This window comes from Typopeltis vanoorti, chromosome 1, assembly GCF_054136105.1.
Source record: "Typopeltis vanoorti isolate ZY-2024b chromosome 1, IOZ_Tvanoo_1.0, whole genome shotgun sequence".
NCBI classification, from domain to species: Eukaryota; Metazoa; Arthropoda; class Arachnida; order Uropygi; family Thelyphonidae; genus Typopeltis; species Typopeltis vanoorti.
The window spans coordinates 130,364,888-130,384,409 of record NC_143549.1 but is presented as its reverse complement, the minus strand read 5'-3'; the positions used below and the strand labels follow the sequence as shown (position 1 = coordinate 130,384,409).

The 19,522-nt window shown below is 36.2% G+C and overlaps 1 protein-coding gene across 1 annotated transcript in view; it reads left to right on the top strand.

The window, feature by feature from the left end:
* Ube4B (Ubiquitination factor E4B) overlaps window positions 1-19,522 on the top strand; it is a 418,857-nt gene that overhangs the window by 310,202 nt on the left and 89,133 nt on the right. The window contains exon 19 of the mRNA XM_090393738.1: window positions 13,197-13,432. Within this exon, the coding sequence (XP_090249864.1) occupies window positions 13,197-13,432 (236 nt within the window). The remainder of the gene's footprint in view (window positions 1-13,196; window positions 13,433-19,522) is intronic.

Genomic DNA, 19,522 nt, shown 5'->3' with positions numbered 1-19,522 from the left:
AGCAACTTTAAAACATACTCCAAACCTCAAGTATGGCTGCATAAATTTACCAAAAATCTGTGAGACAGTCATTTTAAGATATAATTAATACTTGTTTTCTTTCTTTTTCCAACAGAGATGGTGCCAATTAGGACTTTAGTTCCTTATGTTGTTCGTTACAATTTTTTTTTTTTTTAAACTAGTCCCACTGTTATACCAAATTGTTGTTTTGTGTACTGTGATAAACTGTTCTTGTGTTCTGAAGATGCTGGATATAATATAAGCGAAATATTGTCTAATAAGTTAAATATTAATTATTTTCTTATCATGTTGTGTTGTAATCAATGCTATTAAAATAAACTAACACTATAGAACATTAGTACTGTGAGTTGGCTATATGTTTTTTTTTATTATTCATTTTATTTTTTTTTGTATTTTTATTTATATTTTAGAGACCAAACATTGAATTTTTTCAAGCCCCGTCATGTCTCCATTTAGCTGGAAGATGGTCTCACACCAGATGATGAAATTCATCTCCCATCTAAAGGGAATCAGAAACATCCATATTCAAAACAGTATTTGAATCCAAAGCCCTGTTGGTTGGAGAGCCGATATGCTAATTGCTTGGCCAACCAGGCCAGCAAAGGGGAATTGTCCCCATGTAGGTTTCATTTGCTAACCTTTTGGTTAACAGCCAAACACACTAACTAACTGCATCATAGAGGCTCTGGATAGTACCAACAATACTCCTATAGTTTTTATTAAATTTGTAGGTACTCTCTTCTTGCCTTCTAACCATCACCTCATAACAGAGTGATGCACTGTTATTATGAGGTATCTATTTGGATGTTGAACAAATAATGATGGCGGGGGGAGTTTAGGCTTAGCCAACTAAATTATATTCGGTATTGGCAGAAACAACAAACAAAGACAGATATGGTAACACGTATCAATGAACGTTAGCATCATGTGGGTTAAACAGGGCCCTGCATTCAGTGTGAAGAGTAAAAATCATCTAACACAACAATCTCAGACTCAGTGGAATTAAACATGGTTACCATCATTTTGAGAATTGCAAAATCACTATGTTGATATAATTAGTGTTGAAATAGAGAAGACTAAAACAGATGTATAAGAGACTTAATAATAACTAACTAAGAGATATTCTATTGAGACAGTAGTATTTAGAAGTAATCAGTGCTCCAACGTCCCCACTGGAACTTCCAGAAAGCTGACTGGGATAGATTTGCTGCCTGTCTTGAGAAATATGTCCATTGGATCCCTCCAACAAGAAACAATTACAAGAGATTAATGGGAGCTGTATTAGCTGTAGGTAAGAAGATCATACCAAGAGTCTTCCAGAAGGAATATATCCCTGGATGGGATGATGACAGTAATAAACTGTATCAAAAATACCTAGAGTGTGGTGATTCTGACATTGCAGATGAACTCATTCACTGCTTTGACACCAGCTGACAGAAGAAATGGACTGAGACAGTGGAAAGACTCTATTTTCGGCACTCCAGTAGAACATGGAGCCTTCTAAGTAAACTATGTAGTGGCACCCTGACTGCCCAGGAACAATCAGCTATTTTTTCTTAACCAATATGCATCACATAATTGTCAACACATCAAGATATACCACCAAGGACAAACAACACACTCTTCAAATAAAAAGAGAACTCATATTTGAAAAATAACAGACCATCAGACCCTTTATATTCGCAACCTTTCACTCTTGAAGATATTAACACCGCTCTAATGGATATGAAACCAGGCAAGGCTCCAGGTTTTGATGGAATTCATCCTGATTTCCTGTTGAAGACAGGCCAAAAAGCTCGACAGTGGTTGGCTTGCTTTTTCTTTGACATCCTCCAGACTGGTAGACTTTTGAAAGAGTTTAAAAGGACAAAAATTATCCCCATCTTAAACCAGGAAAAACCAATAACAAACCAGATAACTACTGACCAGTCGCCCTGCTTAGCATCTGTTATAAGCTCCTAGAAAGGCTCATCCTTAATAGAATTGCCCCTAAGATAATAGAACAAGTCCCAGTGGAACAGGCTGGATTCAGACATAAATGAAGCTGCTGTTATCAGGTTCTGTCACTTGCCACAAACAACACACTCTTCAAATAAAAAGAGAACTCATATTTGAAAAATAACAGACCATCAGACCCTTTATATTCGCGACCTTCTACTCTTGAAGATATTAACACCGCTCTAATGGATATGAAACCTAGAGGCTGGCTACTGACAATGCCTGAAAACAGCTGTAGCTTTTGTAGATCTTACCACAGCTTATGATACAGTCTGGAGGCATGGCACAGTCTGCAAGTTGCTCCATGCAATCCCATGCAGAACAATAGCAAAACTAATCGATAACATGCTAAGCAACTGTCTGTTCCAAGTGCGTATGGACAAGAACAAAAATAAACAAAGAACACTAGATAATGGATTACCACAAGGGTCAGTTCTGGCTCCCCTCCTTTTTAACTTATACATTGCAGATTTGCTTAATACAGCTTTCAAGAAGTTTTGCTACATTGATGACATTGCTCTAGTCACCAGACACACCAATTTTACTACAATGGAAGATAACACTAACAAATGACCCTGCAGTCCTAGATGAATAATTCAGCAAATGGAGATTACGTCCAAATCCTAGCAAAACAGAAGTGTCATGCTTCCACCTAAACAATAACCAGGCTAACAAAGAACTCATGATCTACTTCAACCACAAATTGCTATGCTACAACAGATTCCCGAAATATCTGGGCGTCACTCTGGATAGAACCCTATCTTTTAAACCTCATCTCATTAACACAGCATTCAAAAAAAAAAAAAGAAACAATATGCTGCAAAAACTATATGGAATAACTTCGGGTGGTGCCTCAGCAACAATGCTTTGTTGCACTGCTCTTGGCCTTGTTTACTCTGCAGCTGAATACTGCTCACCTGTATGGCTGAACAGCACCCATGTGTATTTGGTTGATGCTCAGCTCAACACCATTATGTGCCTTATTTCTGGAACTGTAAAATCAACCCAACCTACTGGCTCCCAGTGCTAAGCAACATCCCACCTCCACACATCCAACTTTCTTCTACATGAATACAGCAAAATCATGGAAATCCAAAATCTTCCAATCCACGAAGACATCCCACCCCTAGACAATAAACAGGCTAAAGTCAAGGCATCCCCCCCCCCCTCCAATCTTAACAGCAAAAAATCTTGCAGAGACAAGTTTCAACATGAAGGAGAACTGGAAAGAGTCCTGGTGTAACACTTTAACAGGGGTCTTCCAGATGCCTTCGGGTTTTGACCTACCTCAGAAAACTTGGTCTATCCTTAACAGAATCCGCACCAATCATGGCAGATGTGCAGCCCACCTTTACAAATGGGGCATGATTGCCTCACCCAGGTACGACTGTGGATTACCCCGCCAGACAATCGTATTACAGCAGAATGTGTTCAACATGCATACAGTAGAAACCTGTCAGACTTCATCCATGCTACACCAAGTGCAGTTGACTGGATAATCAACCTAGACATGCAGTTGTAGCCTATTCTTGAGTGTCTCTTTTATGACTGTATTATGTCTTATTATTGTACATATTACAATAATAATATGTCTATTACTATGTCCATATATATTAAGAATTAATGTAATGTAACTTTTCATTTGTGGGCCATATGCTAAATAAATAAATAGTGCTAAACATGAAGGCTCTAACAGGAAAGAATTACTTTTTTGAAGATAATAGTGAGAAAAGCTAACATAAAGAAAAAGAAAAACTGGTCCTTGTTGGGCACTTAAACAGCAGAATATGAAATGAATCTCAGACATATTGAAACATTAGAGAAATTTTTGAGAAAAGAGTATGGTTAAATAATACTGGTAAGTACTAGCTGGATTGATTTTCAGGACATGAAATAGCATTATTAGCACCATATTCCAGTATAAAAATGTGCATAAATTCACACGGAGAAGACCATACAAATTTAAAATGATCTTATTGACTATGTTATTGATGATTAGTGATATAATCATTAATGTCTTTACACTGGTTCAGGCTCCAGATATATAGGGGATTAAAATTAAAATAGAATCAATTACCATTTGGATAAAAAATGTATATCATTACTGAATAGAAAAATATGAATGAAAGCTATGAATCTTTTTAAAACAGAATTGCTTGCAGAGATGATCTGTAGACTCAGATATGCAAATAAAATTCTATAAAAAGTGCAAAAAAAGTGAAAAGGTTTGAAAACAAAAATCCCACACTTTGGATATCCAATGGTAAAATATGAGGTAAACGTCGAGTAGTTCAGCTAGTAAACCATATCGTCAAGTTGTCAGCCAGAATAAAAAAAAATTAGAACTTCATGTTGGACTCTAGAATTTTAGCAGGCAGTTCTGGAAAAAGAGAAATGATATCAAAATTTCTTGGCAATAAGTCAACAGATGTGAGAGAATAAGGTAGAAAATATAAGAATGATCAATTGCATGTGAAAGTAACTAAGCCAAATCCATGATCCATCCATGGGCATGGATGATTACAAGTTTCATCATCAAGTGTGAGACCACCACCACCCTGTTAATATTAAAAGTCTTGAGTACCTTTGACAAAAGTTCCATTGTCTAGACAGCTGTTTTGGCAATTATGTAAAAAAAAAATATAAAATAAAAGTAAATAACTCTTAACCCACCCAGTGAATTTAACAACCTTTCATGGGCACAAGTCACATTAAAAAAAAAATAAACATGAGGTTAAGAAAATTTATGCTTGAAGGACAAGTTGGATTTTAACTATATAAGGACTGAACTCACTTCTGTAGTCCTGCTTGCTTCCATTCCATGATTTATGTAATCATTTTCTCCTGCAATTATATACTCTTTCATTCAGTCCTCCAGTTTTGCATTTACAAATAGCCAGTAGTCCATTAGAATGTCACAGTTTTAACATTCGTATCTTCTCTTGTCTCCTATTCAGTCTCTACAAATCAGTGGCAGTCAGTGAAATTTTAAGTGGGGGTGCTGCCTATACAAAATAAAAATTTTTTTTTCCCCTAATCAGTAACCAATTTATTAATAAATAAATCTACAGATTTATTTATTAATAAATTGGTTACTAATTAGGAAAAATAATTTTTATTTTATTTTTTTTATTTTGTATAGGCAGCACCCCCACTTAAAATTTCACCAACCGCCACTGCTACAAATACTCTCCACATTCTGAAACGTATACATGTTGCATTCATGATAACATACTATTCTGGAAAAGTCCATGCCGTTAATTACATCTGATTTTTGCACTGCGTGATGTGCCATTCTAATTTATACCACCGTTTTGTTATTGTTCACTTCACGCTTCAAAAACAGTAAAAGTAAAATATTTTTCAATGAATCAGTTAGGCTAAGCTATGAAAAAGAAACAAAACTACACCAAAATGCAAATCCAGATTGCTACTCTACTACAAAAATAAAATAGCTTTATAACAACAACTTTAGTCAGCCTTTCACTAAGTGGCACTCTACTGTCCTCTGTCATATTATTCATATTTGTTATCACTGTCAGTGCATTATCAAGTGTCAAGACAGGCTACAACTTATGCCAGCTCCCTGAAGAAAGGCATTCTGAGTTTTATTGCTGACTAGAGGAACTGTTCTAACCCTTTCTTTCACCAGCTCCCAAATTAGTCAACTTCTGGCACAGGCAAGCGAGTTTTTTCTCCTGGAAACTCAAGAAAATCATCTGTAGAACTTGTGTTATTTCAGACAATAATGTGTATTGTGTTAGAGTTAAGGACTATGAGATGGCAGCACTTGTCTGCTATCTCATCACCAGATGTCATTTAAATTACTTATAGTTTTGGGGCAGCTATCTCTGATTGGCTAACAGTGGAGTTTGACTGTTCCTCAGGTTCCAAAAGTTAGAGCTACAAATTACCTAGCCTGTTCCTTGTAGGAATAAAAGGCATTAATGGATTTTTTTTTAATTAATACAGATTGCTTGCAAAATGCTCATAAAATGGAAACTAAGGTGCAAAAAATCTATCATTTTGTCAATTAACACCAAAACAAACTTTGCACTATGAAATAAGTTTTTCCCAGAGTTTACAAATGACAGTTATCGATATATATGTCAACTTAATTTATTTTTGCAAATTAAATACAAATAGTTTGTTCAGTTGACAAAAAGTTTATAAAAGAAGAATAAATATATTTCTTAACCAAACACAACCAAAGCAGTTTCCTTTGTGTGTACATATTCATTTGTACACACATAGTATTAATTTATGAAGCTAATCTTTCACATTTCAGTCAAAAGTGCTGAAGTGCATCTTTTTTTTTTTTTCCCATCTCTCTCTTTTTTTTCTATTAATGATTTCATTTTTCTGTATGCATCATTTATTCTCATTAACAGAACCATGCTCACCAATGTAAGATGGATATTTTACAAGATGTGAAAAAAGCAACAACATGCTGCTCATACTTATCCAAGAATGGTGGCAATATATACAGAAAAGAGAAAATATAATTTCCAACATTATTTACCTACTTAGCATCAAATATTTCTCAAATACTATTTATAATTTTTTGAAATATGTGTCTAAAGCCATTGAAAGGCTTTTGCTTCACTGCTGGAAAAAAAAAAAAATTATATGATTGACCATCAGAAATATACCTAATTCTAAATTTGGACAATAAAAATGTGTTTCATTTTTATAGAGCTTCTATTAGCTTTCCCATTAGTGAATTATAAAATATTTTAGAATGATAGTTTAGAATGCCATATAAAAGTACTTTAGAATATCAGTAGTAGTAATAAAAATGACTACAGAACCAGATACATATAAAGCTACATATTGATTGGTGCATTTTGCATATCACTAATCCCCATGGACTTGTACCTGTTGCACAAAATGGAACTCTTAATTTTGATATTCGGTTCTGCTGGATTCCCAACCATTGGAATTAAGGGTATTAAGACTGCAGATGGAGCTACTAGATCAGCTCATACTTTCCCCATGTACTGCTTGACAGTACCATATACAGACAACAGACAGTTTATAAGATCAAAGCTAATTGCTCAATGGCAGTCATCATAGAAGGAAGCATTGACAAACAAATTACATGACATTAAGCCTGAAATTAAGCATTGGCATTCTAGTCGAGAGAAGAACAAAGAAAGGAAGTTGTTCTTGCTAGGCTCCAAATAGGTCACAGTCATCTTACATATTCTTATTTACTGAGAGCTGATAACTCACCTGTGTGTGAAAAATGCAATATGCATCTTACAATTTGCCTATCTAGCCAAGCTATATACATTCAGACAGATTGAATCATATTTTTAACCTTTTACAAAGAATTAATTTGTACAAACACATTTGACTAATTTTATTTATATGTAGATACTGCATTGCTTAAATGAATTTATGTACTACTGTAACCTTTGCTGTAATTTTATTTATATATAGTTACTGCATTGCTTAACTTAATTTTTATACATACATAGTATTGACTATTTATGTATTGTTGTAACCTTTGACCTTGTGTACTGCTGTGACCTTTGCACTTTGGGAAGAGATCTTAAGCCGTGTACTGTATTGATGAAACTGAACTGCAGAAAACTGTGGGTGGCCAGGGAATTTGGTGTGATTGTGGACCTGGGTGTGAAGTTTAGACGGATAGTGCAAAGGTAACCAAAACAGCAGATAAAATTATGTGGTTGTTGTTGAATAACAAACTAACAAGCAGGGATAGAGAGTTATTGTTCCCTACATAAGGCTTTAATAAGGCTACACATCTGGACTGCTGTGCACAGATCTAGACTCTTGGATTCTGTGGAGAGGATCCAGAGGCGAGTGACAAAAATTGTGGCAGGTCTGTGTAATTCTCCATATGAGAATAGATTGATGGTCTGTAGACTTCAAAAATTAGCTGATAGGCAAAAAGTGGAGGCATGACATGATAGTAGCATTCAAGTTATTAAAGAGGTTTTATAGGATGGAGACTGAAGACTTTTTTCAGTACATGGCAAAAAGGGAAAGAACAAGGAGTCACTACTGATGAGATGTGTAACAGCGTAGTTAGCCTAGGGTGTTAGGAGTAGATTTTTGCTTGGAGGGTGGTGAATGGGTTGCCAGAGGTAGTTGTTGATGCTTCATCAGTGAATGAGTTTAAGGAGAGGTTGGTGGTATTGTGAGAATACCATCGGCTCTATAATTATAATATAATATAATGATAGGTATTGTGTAATCATAATAAGCTCTCATCATTACTCATACACATTACGCGTGGATAGGCTTATGTGTTCGTCAGACATGTTGTAATAGGTTTCATGGTATGATAAGAACACAGATGGTTAAGAAAATAACTATTTATTAACTTAAAAGCTAATATTTCTCTGGTATTATATCCAGCATCTTCAGAGCACATAACACAAAGTTTGTTACAAATGCAAGACAACCACAATCCGGTGTAACAGTGGGGCTAGTATAAGTGATTGCAGCGTGCAACACAAGACTAAAGTCCTAATATGGCACCATCTAGGTTTAACACAAGACTTTAGTTTTGTGTTGCACGCTGCAATCACTTATACTAGCCCCACTGTTACACTGGATTGTGGTTGTCTTGCATTTGTAACAAACTTTGTGTTATGTGCTCTGAAGATGCTGGATATAATACCAGCGAAATATTAGCTTTTAAGTTAATAAATAATTATTTTCTTAACCATCTGCGTTCTTATCATACCGTGAAACCTATTAAAACAACTCATACACATTCTTCCATCATGGCAATTTTGCCCTCCAACATGCAGCTTCTCATTTTGCAAGCTAAGGAAATCACTTATTTCATCAATTCACCTGCAGCTCTTTGGTATTATTATTAACATCTGACCTCCATGGAGTCAGAGACTCATCATGGTATACTGATTGAAGTACTCTAGTTTCTAACCAACTTATACAGATAATTCAAGATCTGAGTCATCTGTTGTTGGGTCTTCTGCTGTGTTATTTGATCATGTTGTTTCCAGGCAGATCCCCCCCCCTTGAATGCAGTTACTGTAGTGCTGAGCTGCATCCCTTACAGCTTGCCCTTCAACACATAAAAGAAAACTGCTAGGAAAGTTATACAGTTTATATAGACTCTCTTGAGTTCCTTAAGGTGTAAGGTGTATGTTTTCATTTTATAACCCATACTCTTTCAGTTACTGCAATGTTTGTGCACACATGCATTCACACAATACTGAATTTTTAACAATTAAGTAACCGAGGTTGGTCTTTAGTGGAGCAGATAAGGGATGCCAATTTTTTATAAGGTCTGTAACAAGAAGTTAAGTCATATTTTTTTAGGATTTTTGTAATTTTTTCCGAGGTGCCTCGGATATAGGGACTGGTGATGGATTTAGAGTAATCCTTGTCGTGGGGGGTTAATAAAGACCCCCCCCCCAGACCTATCTGGTGTATACCATGTCTCTTGCAGTTGTAAGCTGTCCTACTTTGGCCAAACAGGCAGGACAGCTAATATCAGAATTTCAGAACACAAGCACTACATCTGTTTTCACCAATACAGCCACTCTGGTCTTGCAGACCATGTGCTGGATACCCGCCATAGAATACAGTGGAAGAAAGCCACGATAATACACCCTAGTAAATTCAAATACGAAAGGCTATTCATGGAATCGGCCTGAGCCCTAAGAAACAATCCAAACCTCAACAAATTTGGTTGCATGAGACTGCCCCAAATTTGGGAAACCTATATCAGAAGACCTTCAGTCCAATCTGCCAAGAATACCAACATTGCCTGCTAGGGGGCACCATCAGGACTTTTAGGAGAAAGAATAGCTTCCTGCTTCATTCCTCATTTACTGTGCGTTGTGCTTGCGTGCATGTGCCTTGTATTTAAGTTCCTGTGATAATGGCAACGTGATGTTGCCGAGATATTGGAAGTGTATTAAAATTTATTTTAATGTATATTCTATTGTACGTTGTAATTTCCTTAAACTATTTAGTAAGACCATATCTAAGATTGTTGTATTTTATACCATTGATGCTAATTCCTATTTTTTGTTTTTCACTCTTTTTCATCACTGTCTCACTACAGATATTAAATAGATTTGGTGAAAGGATACAACCTTGTCTAACTCCTCTTTTTATTTTCACTGCAGAAGTCTCATCATTAAACAGCTGCATTTTCTGTTTGGTGTAAATCATTTTTATAATCTTAAGTACATGATCTTCTATGTCTAATTTATCTAATATGTATATTGAACATTTTATTATGTTTTACCCGGTCAAAAGCCTTCTGAAAGTCTATGAAGCATATGTAAATGTTCCTATTTCTTTCAAGTGATCTTTCTATTAGTATTTTTAGTTCCAGGATAGCATTAACGGTTCCCATTCCTCTTTTGAAGCCTTTATGGCCCTTTCAATTTGTTTTTTAACAATGGTTAAAATAATTTTAGATGCATGGGATATTAGGCTCAAAGTTCTGTAATCCTTGCAATTTTGTGCATTATATTTCTTTGGAATTGGTATGCAGATAGATGTTGTAAAAACTTCAGGTAATTGTATTGTTTTATAGATGTCCTGAATGGATTCCACTAAATAGTTGTTATTGTTGCCAGTCAAAGCTTTCAACAGCTCATCTGGAATATTATCACACCCAGGGGATTTATTATTAGGAAGATTCTTAATTATGTGTTCTACCTCCTTTCTTGTGGGTAGAGTGGTATCTGTTGTTACGTTTAACTTAAGGTGTCGTGAATCATCTAATGTGTTACCATTATCATCATCATAGAGATCTGATTAAGTACTCCACCCATCTTCCATTTATCTTTCCCTTATCAATGAGTATGTTTCCATCGTTGTCCTTGATGTTATTAGACTGTGTATGTTTTCCTTTTCCATTAAGTTCTTTCACTTTCAGGAATGTTTCTCTGGTTTTGTTCCTATTTTGTAATTCTTCTATCTCAGTGCACTGCCTATTTATCCAGTTTTCTTTCAATCTTTTACATAACTGTTTGATTCTTTTCTCCAAAGTTTTATATCTTAACCTTTCTTCTTCATTTGCTCCTCTTTTGCATGTTCTTCTTTCATCAATAAGGTTGATTACCTCTTGAGTTATCCATGGTTTTTTCTTTCTTTCTTCTTGTTTATTGATGTGGTTTTTAGCAGATGTTATGATAGCTGACGTAGTCTATTCCATTGAGAGGATTCATTTCCGTTTTGCAACTGTGCAGACAGCACTTCTGAAATATTTTCATTCAATTTTGATTTTACTATCGGATTTTGTACCATTTTCAGATCTCATTTTAGGGGTTGTCTTCTTTTAAATTTTATTGTTTTCAGGCAAATATTCATCTTCATTAAGGCCAGTCTATGATCAGATCCACAGTCAGCACTTGGCATCACCTTTGAGTTCCATATTCCATTGAAGTAGTGTTTACTGACTACAATATAGTCTAATTAATTTTTGTATCTTCCATCCGAACTTTCCCATGTGTATCATGCTGTTAGTTTTTGCTCAAAATAAGTGTTAGTTATGATGAGACTGTGCTTGTTACGGAAATCAATCAGTTTTTGTCTGCTCTCATTCCAAATTCCAAGTTCAAATGGACCCACGTGTGTAGATGTTCTCTCTCTGATCCAACTTTTGCATTCCAGTCACCCATAGCACAAATAACTTGATCTTTCTTGCCTCCGACTTCCTTTATACACCATTCTATTTCGTCATACATGATATCTATTTCTGCTTCCTCATTCTGTTCTGTAGGAGCATATATTTGAATGATCAGCATATCTCTAGGTTTACACTTCACTAGAATTGCCATTACTCTATCTGATTTTTTGATTATATGGATAATGTTTTTATTAGTTTTCTTCTCTACAATAAATGCTACACCTCTTCTTGATATTTCACCACCTGATATATATATATATATATATATATATATATATATATATATATATATATATATATATATATATCTTGCCGTTTGGAAGTTTAGACTCAAAATCTGATTATCCTTTCCAAAAAGTTTCACTTATTCCTAGTATACTAATATTCAATCTCTCCATCTCTCCCTCATCACATTAGCCAATTTCCCACATTTATTCAATCCTCTTATATTCCAAGTAGCAATATTTAAGCAACTTCTGCGTTGAATTTCTTTATAGTAGTCACAGACTGACGATACTGCAGGGCCTGCTATATCACCCTGACACCACCATTCCGGGCATGTTGAGACTACCCGAGCTTTAATTCTTTTCTGTTTAGACATGATGTTTTACATAGTGGCATTTTTTATGCAATGGGGGCAGAACCATCTAACCCTTGATATGAATGGAGGACCGCAGCTGTTGTTGGTTAGCGGGTCCCATTGGACCTAGCCGGGAGGCCTACAAAGTAGTGCCACCGATCACCCCCTCATCCACCACCGAGGGGATGCCCCAATGCGGCGTGACAGCCCAGCCAGTCGCTGGGCTGTCAATTTTTACTTCACGTTTTTTAATTTTTTGTCTTAAGATTATTTTTATGAATTAATATTGTTAATTTTTATTTAACTTAAATAAAACTTAAGCTAAATAAATCTTAAATTGTTAAAAATTCATACAAAATGTTTTTAAAACATTGTTAGGATGTTTCAAATGTGTGAAATGTGCATGTTGTATAGTTTTCAGTATTTATTATTTTATTTTCCCACTAAAAAAAAAAAAGAGCTTGGTAACCAAAGCATATGTAGATATGCCCATCTCCCACTATAATAGTGCTGTAGAGACCAAAGGAGTAGATTTTATTTATTTTTTATTGTGGAAGGTGAATTTCCTTTAAAATGAAATTGATGCAACGAAGTTTTGCCAGAATTTTTTGATAATTTCTTATTCTAATGAATTTGATCTAATAGCATTTGCTGTGAGAAGTAACTGTAATCAATAGAGAATTATTCTGAAAACCATAACCAAAATTTGATTTTAATGTTTATAAATTTTGTTTTTTCCTTTATCTCTTCAACAACTTTCGCTGTTAAGATTGACATAAAAAAAAAGTTTTTATTTACCTACTGCATAATGGTGTTTCAAGTTGCATATTTTTAAAAAGATAAATTAACAGTTTTTATTTCAGACATACTTTGCATTTTAAAATGGTTAAAAATAGTTTTTGCAGTTTAATTCATACTAGTGCTATATTTGTCGTTCTCCTGTAGATACCAGCCTCAGGTAGTTGAAACCAATGTGACCCACGAACTGATCACTTTCCTAGTCATACTAGTATGCTCCCCCAACTATTTTAGCAATCCTTACTTGGTCGCAAAATTAGTTGAAGTTATGTTCATGGTAAGCACTTCTGTTCAGCTTTATACAGAAAACATACACACTCAGCTGCTCTCTCATCCTTTGGCAGGACAACATTTAGCTCAAGCTCTCATGAAGTTTTATACAGGTTAGAAAAAAATAATTATAATTTCTTATTATAGTATAAAATGAAGCTAAATAAAAATCAATTTGATATTTTAGTAAAGAAAGAATAGTCAAAAAGTCTTTTTTGCCTTTCTGCATTTGATAATAGCTAGACTTGTTAAATATATTGATATTATTTTGATAATAATTTGTTTTCTGACTAATGATGGATGATTTCACAAAAAAATGAAAAAAAAAAAGTGTTATGCGAAAATGCATTAAGAATATTTACATAAAAATGCAGTGCTTCAGTCAAATGCCATGAAACTTGAATTCTACCAAACCTGTGGGAAAAAATAATGCTGAGTAACTTACCTATAACTGTAATTAAAGTTATGATAATGCAATTTGACATTTTTGATATCTTATGTGATAACTGTTAACTGTGTATGTGTGTGTCTTTTGTGATGTGGGAAAAGTGTTTTTAAATAGTGTTTAGTAAGACTTTTATCATAAAATTGTGCTTTGTAGTTTTCGTTCTGGATACATGTCCTTCAGTAGTGTTGTTGGAATTTTGTTTGTTTATTTGTGTTGTTTGTTTGTTCCTACTGCTTCTGCTTTCTGAAAATAGCATCCACAAAAAAATGCACATGGGCAGCATGAAAATTGAGTTCTGCACTGAATTTTAACCAGTGATGAATGCATTGTAAGAATTGCTTCATATATATATGCATCAAAAAAGTGAAAGATTTGTGGACTGTTAGAGTGAACAAAAAGAAAGAAAGCATCGATGTGTGCGAAAGGTGTATTGATAGGTTAGAGCATTTAAAAATGGGAACTAGCATCAGGATTGTAATGGAAGAGCTTAAGCAAGAGTTGGTAAAAATAAATAGTGAAATTGAAGAATTTGGAAGATGAAATTAAACATCTAAAGAAGAAATTAGCATATTACAAAAAAAAAAGTCAAAAGGATAATTGTATATCGTTGTATTGGGCCTCGATCATTAGAGGTGTGGTGACTAATAAAGTACACAAAACATGCTTTCCAGGTAGAACATTGAAACAAATAACTAATGTTTTGCAGAGAGGAAAATGGACATCAGAATTAGTGGTTAGTAGTAGTGGGCACAAATGACATAGTGAAAAAAAAGAATGTTGATAGAGACTTGATGAAGTTGTTGTAGGAGGTAAAAGATAATAGTGTTGTTGGAAAAGTCATTAGTGTGTTGCCATTGAAGTTATGGACATTCTAGTCACCTAAAACAGTGACTTGCTGTTTGGGTAGCTGGATTATTATTGATGATTGAGTTTCATGGAGAGGAAGGTGAAGAGGTCTTTTTATTGTGGTTTTCGGAGTTTGGAGAGCAGTAAATGCAGCAGATTAATGTTTCTATGTGAGGCAAGGAAACCTTCAGCCAGAGAAGCAGGGGATTCTAAATTTGGCATGCTCTGGCTGTCAATGTTAGAACATACAAAGGCATAGGGTACCACCTTTGTGTGAAATGAATCAGGAGTATAATTTGGACATTGAAAGTGAACTGTGGTTTATGTAGCTTAACCACAGTTAACCACAGTTTGTTTAGAGAAGGAGGTCTGGTTTTGGATGTTTGTATGTGGTGATGAACATCAATTATGTTGGAATTTATGCTGAAGATGTTTGTGAAGTGGATGTGGAAATGATTTTTTTTGTAGGGATCCTGGTAAGTATGGTTTTATTTGAATTATTTTGATGATTTGATTTGAAATTTATTTTATTTGAATGATTTGAGAGTGATTTGAATTATCTGGATGAACTGGTTGTTGATTATTTATTATGATTTATGTTTGCAGTGTTGCCATCATTGTTTGTCTGTTTCATTTTTCATGTTTTAGATGAAAGAGGAAAAAGAGTGGGGACATGGTGGGGAGATAGACTCATGAACTTGACAACCATATAGAGAACAACCGGTCTCCTTACCATTCCATGACCTCGACAGTGCCTCCTCCATACCACTACTCGCCCTCACCAGGCTTGACCTGGCAGAGTATGTGGCAGTAGGATTATGCACCAATTGACTGGGAAGCCTCCTGAGTCATTACTGGCCAGTTTGTGCCCACATACTATCTGGTGGCCAGGCTGTGTTACCACCGTTTTAACTGCTGTATCCTCAAAATGGAAGGTCTGGGTCTCTAAGTATGTTAGTCATGCCCTTGAAGGGTATCAGTTACACTGAATAGAGAAGAGAGAAGGGAGATGGAGGCAAAGCATAGCATATACCACTTCAGCTTCCCAATAAGCAGAGTGGTGAGGGTATTTCACCAGGTGATGAATGGCATCTACCACCTAGTGGTCTAATTGACATTTCCTCCAACTAGAAGATATCCTTTTACAGCAGAAATGCTTGCTGCAAATGTCAAAGCCCCTTTTGTGGAAAGAGGTCACACTATGGGAAGGCAGGGTTGATTTGTTAGGGAGAGGCTGTATATATTGCACATCCCTACCCATAAGTTGCCAAAATCTGATAGATATCAGCAAGTTGGGTGTAGGGAGCAATATCCAGGAAGAGGAAAGTCACTAGTGGTGTGCCTTGGGGATCTGTTTTAGAGCTGTTGCTTTTTAATCTGTATGTTAATAATATTGTGGAAAATTTGAATGGGGGGAAGGGGGGGTATTCAGTTGTTTGCAGATCATGCAAAGTTGGGAAGAACTATGAGGAGCAGATTACATGTTGTGGCTTTACAAAGAAGGCTTGAATAGACTGAGTGTGTGGGAACAAATGCCAGTTTAAAGCCTAAAATGTTAGGCTTTAAAATTTAGAAAACAAAGATGGGATGTAGAATTTACACTTGGTGGTAATATATTTATTGTTGGAGGTGTAGGAAATAGATCTTTGGGTGATGGTGGATAAGGATCTGAAGTTTAGAGGACTTGTTGCCAAAATTGTGAGAACAACACAGCGAATTCTGGCAATGATGCAGAGGACACTGATTTGTAGAAGTAGGGAGATCTGGTTCCATTGTATAAGGCTCTGATTAGGCCACATATGGACCACTGTGCTCAGATTTGGTCACCTTCTTTTCAAAAAAATGGAGAGATGTTTGAGAGGGTTCAGAGGTGATTGACCAAAATAGTTTCTGACCTGTGGAATGTTAAATATGAAGAAAGGTTGAAGATGCAGTTTACAGAGTCTAGTGGATAGGAGAAAAATGGATGATATGATAGAAATGTACAAATTGATAAGGAGTTGTTATAGGATTAACATCGAAGAGTTTTTCATAAAATGGTGGGAGATTGGTGGAGAACTAAGTTATCCCTGGAAGCTGTATAAGGAGGGTGTGTGCAAGGGTGAGAAGCAGATTTTTTGCATTGAGAGTTGTAAATGGTTGGAATACATTGCCTGAGAGTGTAGTATCTACAGAGAATTTGAATGTATTTAAATGTGATGAACAGTATGTATCACAAAAGGACCTTCTGCAATGGGTCTTTGACTCCATCTTGGGATCATAATAACAATCGAGGGGTCGGTTAAGTGAAATACAATTACATGGTGTTCTACAATAAGTCAGCCGATGTATATGGTTCTTCGATGTATATTAATTGAAGGATTGTTAATTTAAAGCTCAGATAATGATAGATTACTGTGTTGATGTTGTGGACAGGCCAACTTACAATACTCCATCTTCCTTAAACCTGCTTGGAAAGCAAACTTAGTTAAGTAGGTGAAGCATGATGTACTAACTCACTCAAAGTAAAGTAAAAACATGTTTCAATTTTTTTTTTTTTTTTTTGCATTGTGTTTATATAAAAAAAACTTATGTGAGAGAAGAAGGTCTTATGTTTGCTGATATCTTTTGTTCAGAAAAGTGTTTTTAATCTGTCATAGTTCTTGTTGAAGGACTATCTCAGAAAAAAAGATAGCACTTTACACAAGGATATAGTTGAGCTAGTATTTGGTATGCATGTCAAATCGTACCTTCAATTCATATGGTTCTGAGTTAATACAGTAATCTTCTTCTGCAGCTTTTCCCACTTAAGTAGGTTCGCTGTTTGTGGTGAGTCCCCTCCACAACCTCCTGTCTTGGGCTGTAGCCACATCCAAGTTCTTCATCCTCAAGTCCTCCTCCACCATCTCATCTCCTTCCATCTCTTCTTTGACCATTCATGCTTTCTCCTCACCTGCATGACCTTTCTTCCCACATACTCTTCTTCCCTCCTCATCGCATGACCAAACCATCTCAACCATGCCTCCTGTATCTTTGCTCCTAAATTCGCAACTTTCACCATTCCCCTTACATGGTCATTTCTCAGACAGTCCTTTCTGGTCACACCGCACATCCACTTAAGCATTCTCACATTCTCATCTCCTCTACCTCCATCCTGCTGATGTTATTTTTCCTCAGGGCCACAGTTTCCATAGCATACGTCATAGCTGATCTCATTATTGTCCTGTAGATTTTGCCTTTGTGATTCATCGGCACTCTCTTATCGCATAGCACTCCAACCATCTCTCTCTAGTTCCTCCATCCTGCTTGTATCCTGCATCCCACTTCCTTCTCAGCCTCACCATCCTCTTTCATTGTTGAACCTAAGTATCTAAAGTCACTGACCTCCCTGATGACATTTCCTTCCAGCTCCAGATCTGTCTCCTGGCTGCCATCCACTTTGCAACACATATACTCTGTCTTACTTCTGCTCAGTCTCATACCTCTCTCTTCCAGTACGTTCCTCCAACTTTCCAGTTTAGCTGCCACTTCTCTTGATTCTGCACACAGCATAATGTCATCTGCATACAACATAGTCCAAGGCGCGTCTTCTCTCTCACCTCCTCTGTCACCACCTCCATCACAATATTAAACAGGAACGGACTTAATGCTGACCCTGGATGCAAGCCAACTGTCACTGGAAAACTTTCTGTCTCTCCCAGGCAAGTTCGAACTCTTGTCTTCACATTTCTGTACATGTCCTGCACCAACCTGACATATTTCTCCGGTACCTTCTTCTCCCTCAGACACCTCCAGACTTCTTGCCTTGGCACTCTATCATACGCTTTCTCCAGATCAATAAATACCAGATGTAGCTTCCATTGCTTATTGCTTCTCTAGAAACTTTTCCATCATCTGTTGTAACCCGAAGATAGCATCTGTCGTCGATCGACTAGGCATGAAGCCAAATTGCTCCTTTGCATTCTTCACCTCCTTCCTCAGTCTTCCATCAAGAACTCTAAGATTTTCCTTGTGTGGGACATCAACTTTATTCCTCTGTAATTTTTACAGTCTTGTGCATCCCCTTTACTCTTGTTGATGGGGAGAAGAGTACTTTCCTTCCATTCCTCAGGTATATTTTCCTGTTGACAAATGCCCCCCCCCCCCAGTGCCTCCACTGGGATCCTGTCAGGGCCACCGATTTTTCCATTCTTCATCCTCTTTATGGCTTCCTTCACTTCCACTCTACTAATGTTCTGCGCCATCCCCTCATAAGGCTCCTCATCTTCTCTGTGAGTCCTTGCATTTTCCTCATTCAAAAGCCCTTCAAAGTATATTCTCTATCTGTTTCTTATATCCACATTCCTCCTTAATACATTTTCTCCAGAGTCTTTGATCTGACTCACATGTACAATGTCCTTTGATGCCTTATTTCTATATTTTGCCAATCAATAAATCTTTCTCTGTCCTTCCTTTGTTTCTAATTGATCATAAAGGTCTTGATACCATGGCCTTTGCCTGTGCAACAACTCAAGGCTTCTCGCTTTTTCTCTCTGTACTCCTCTCTGTCCTCTTCCACTCTTGACTCATTCCACTTCTGCTTTGCCTTCCTCTTAGCTATCACTGCTTCTTGTACATTATTATTCCACCACCAACCTTCCCTCTGCTCTTTCCTGATGTTTCACCAAGCACCACAATTGCACAGCTTAGAATTACTTTTAATTATGTCTCCACTAGTCTTGTACACTTTCTAGTCCATCCAAAATCCTTTCCTAACACATTTTCCCTAATAACGGTTCCTCACACTTTCTTCTTTTAAGAAAAACCACTTCATTTTCTTCCTCCCATGGCTTCCAAAGAGTCTTATCTTCGACTTTATTTTAAAGTCTGCACACAGCAGCCTGTGTTGCTGCGTCACTTGATCTGTTGGGATTACCTTACAATTTGTTAC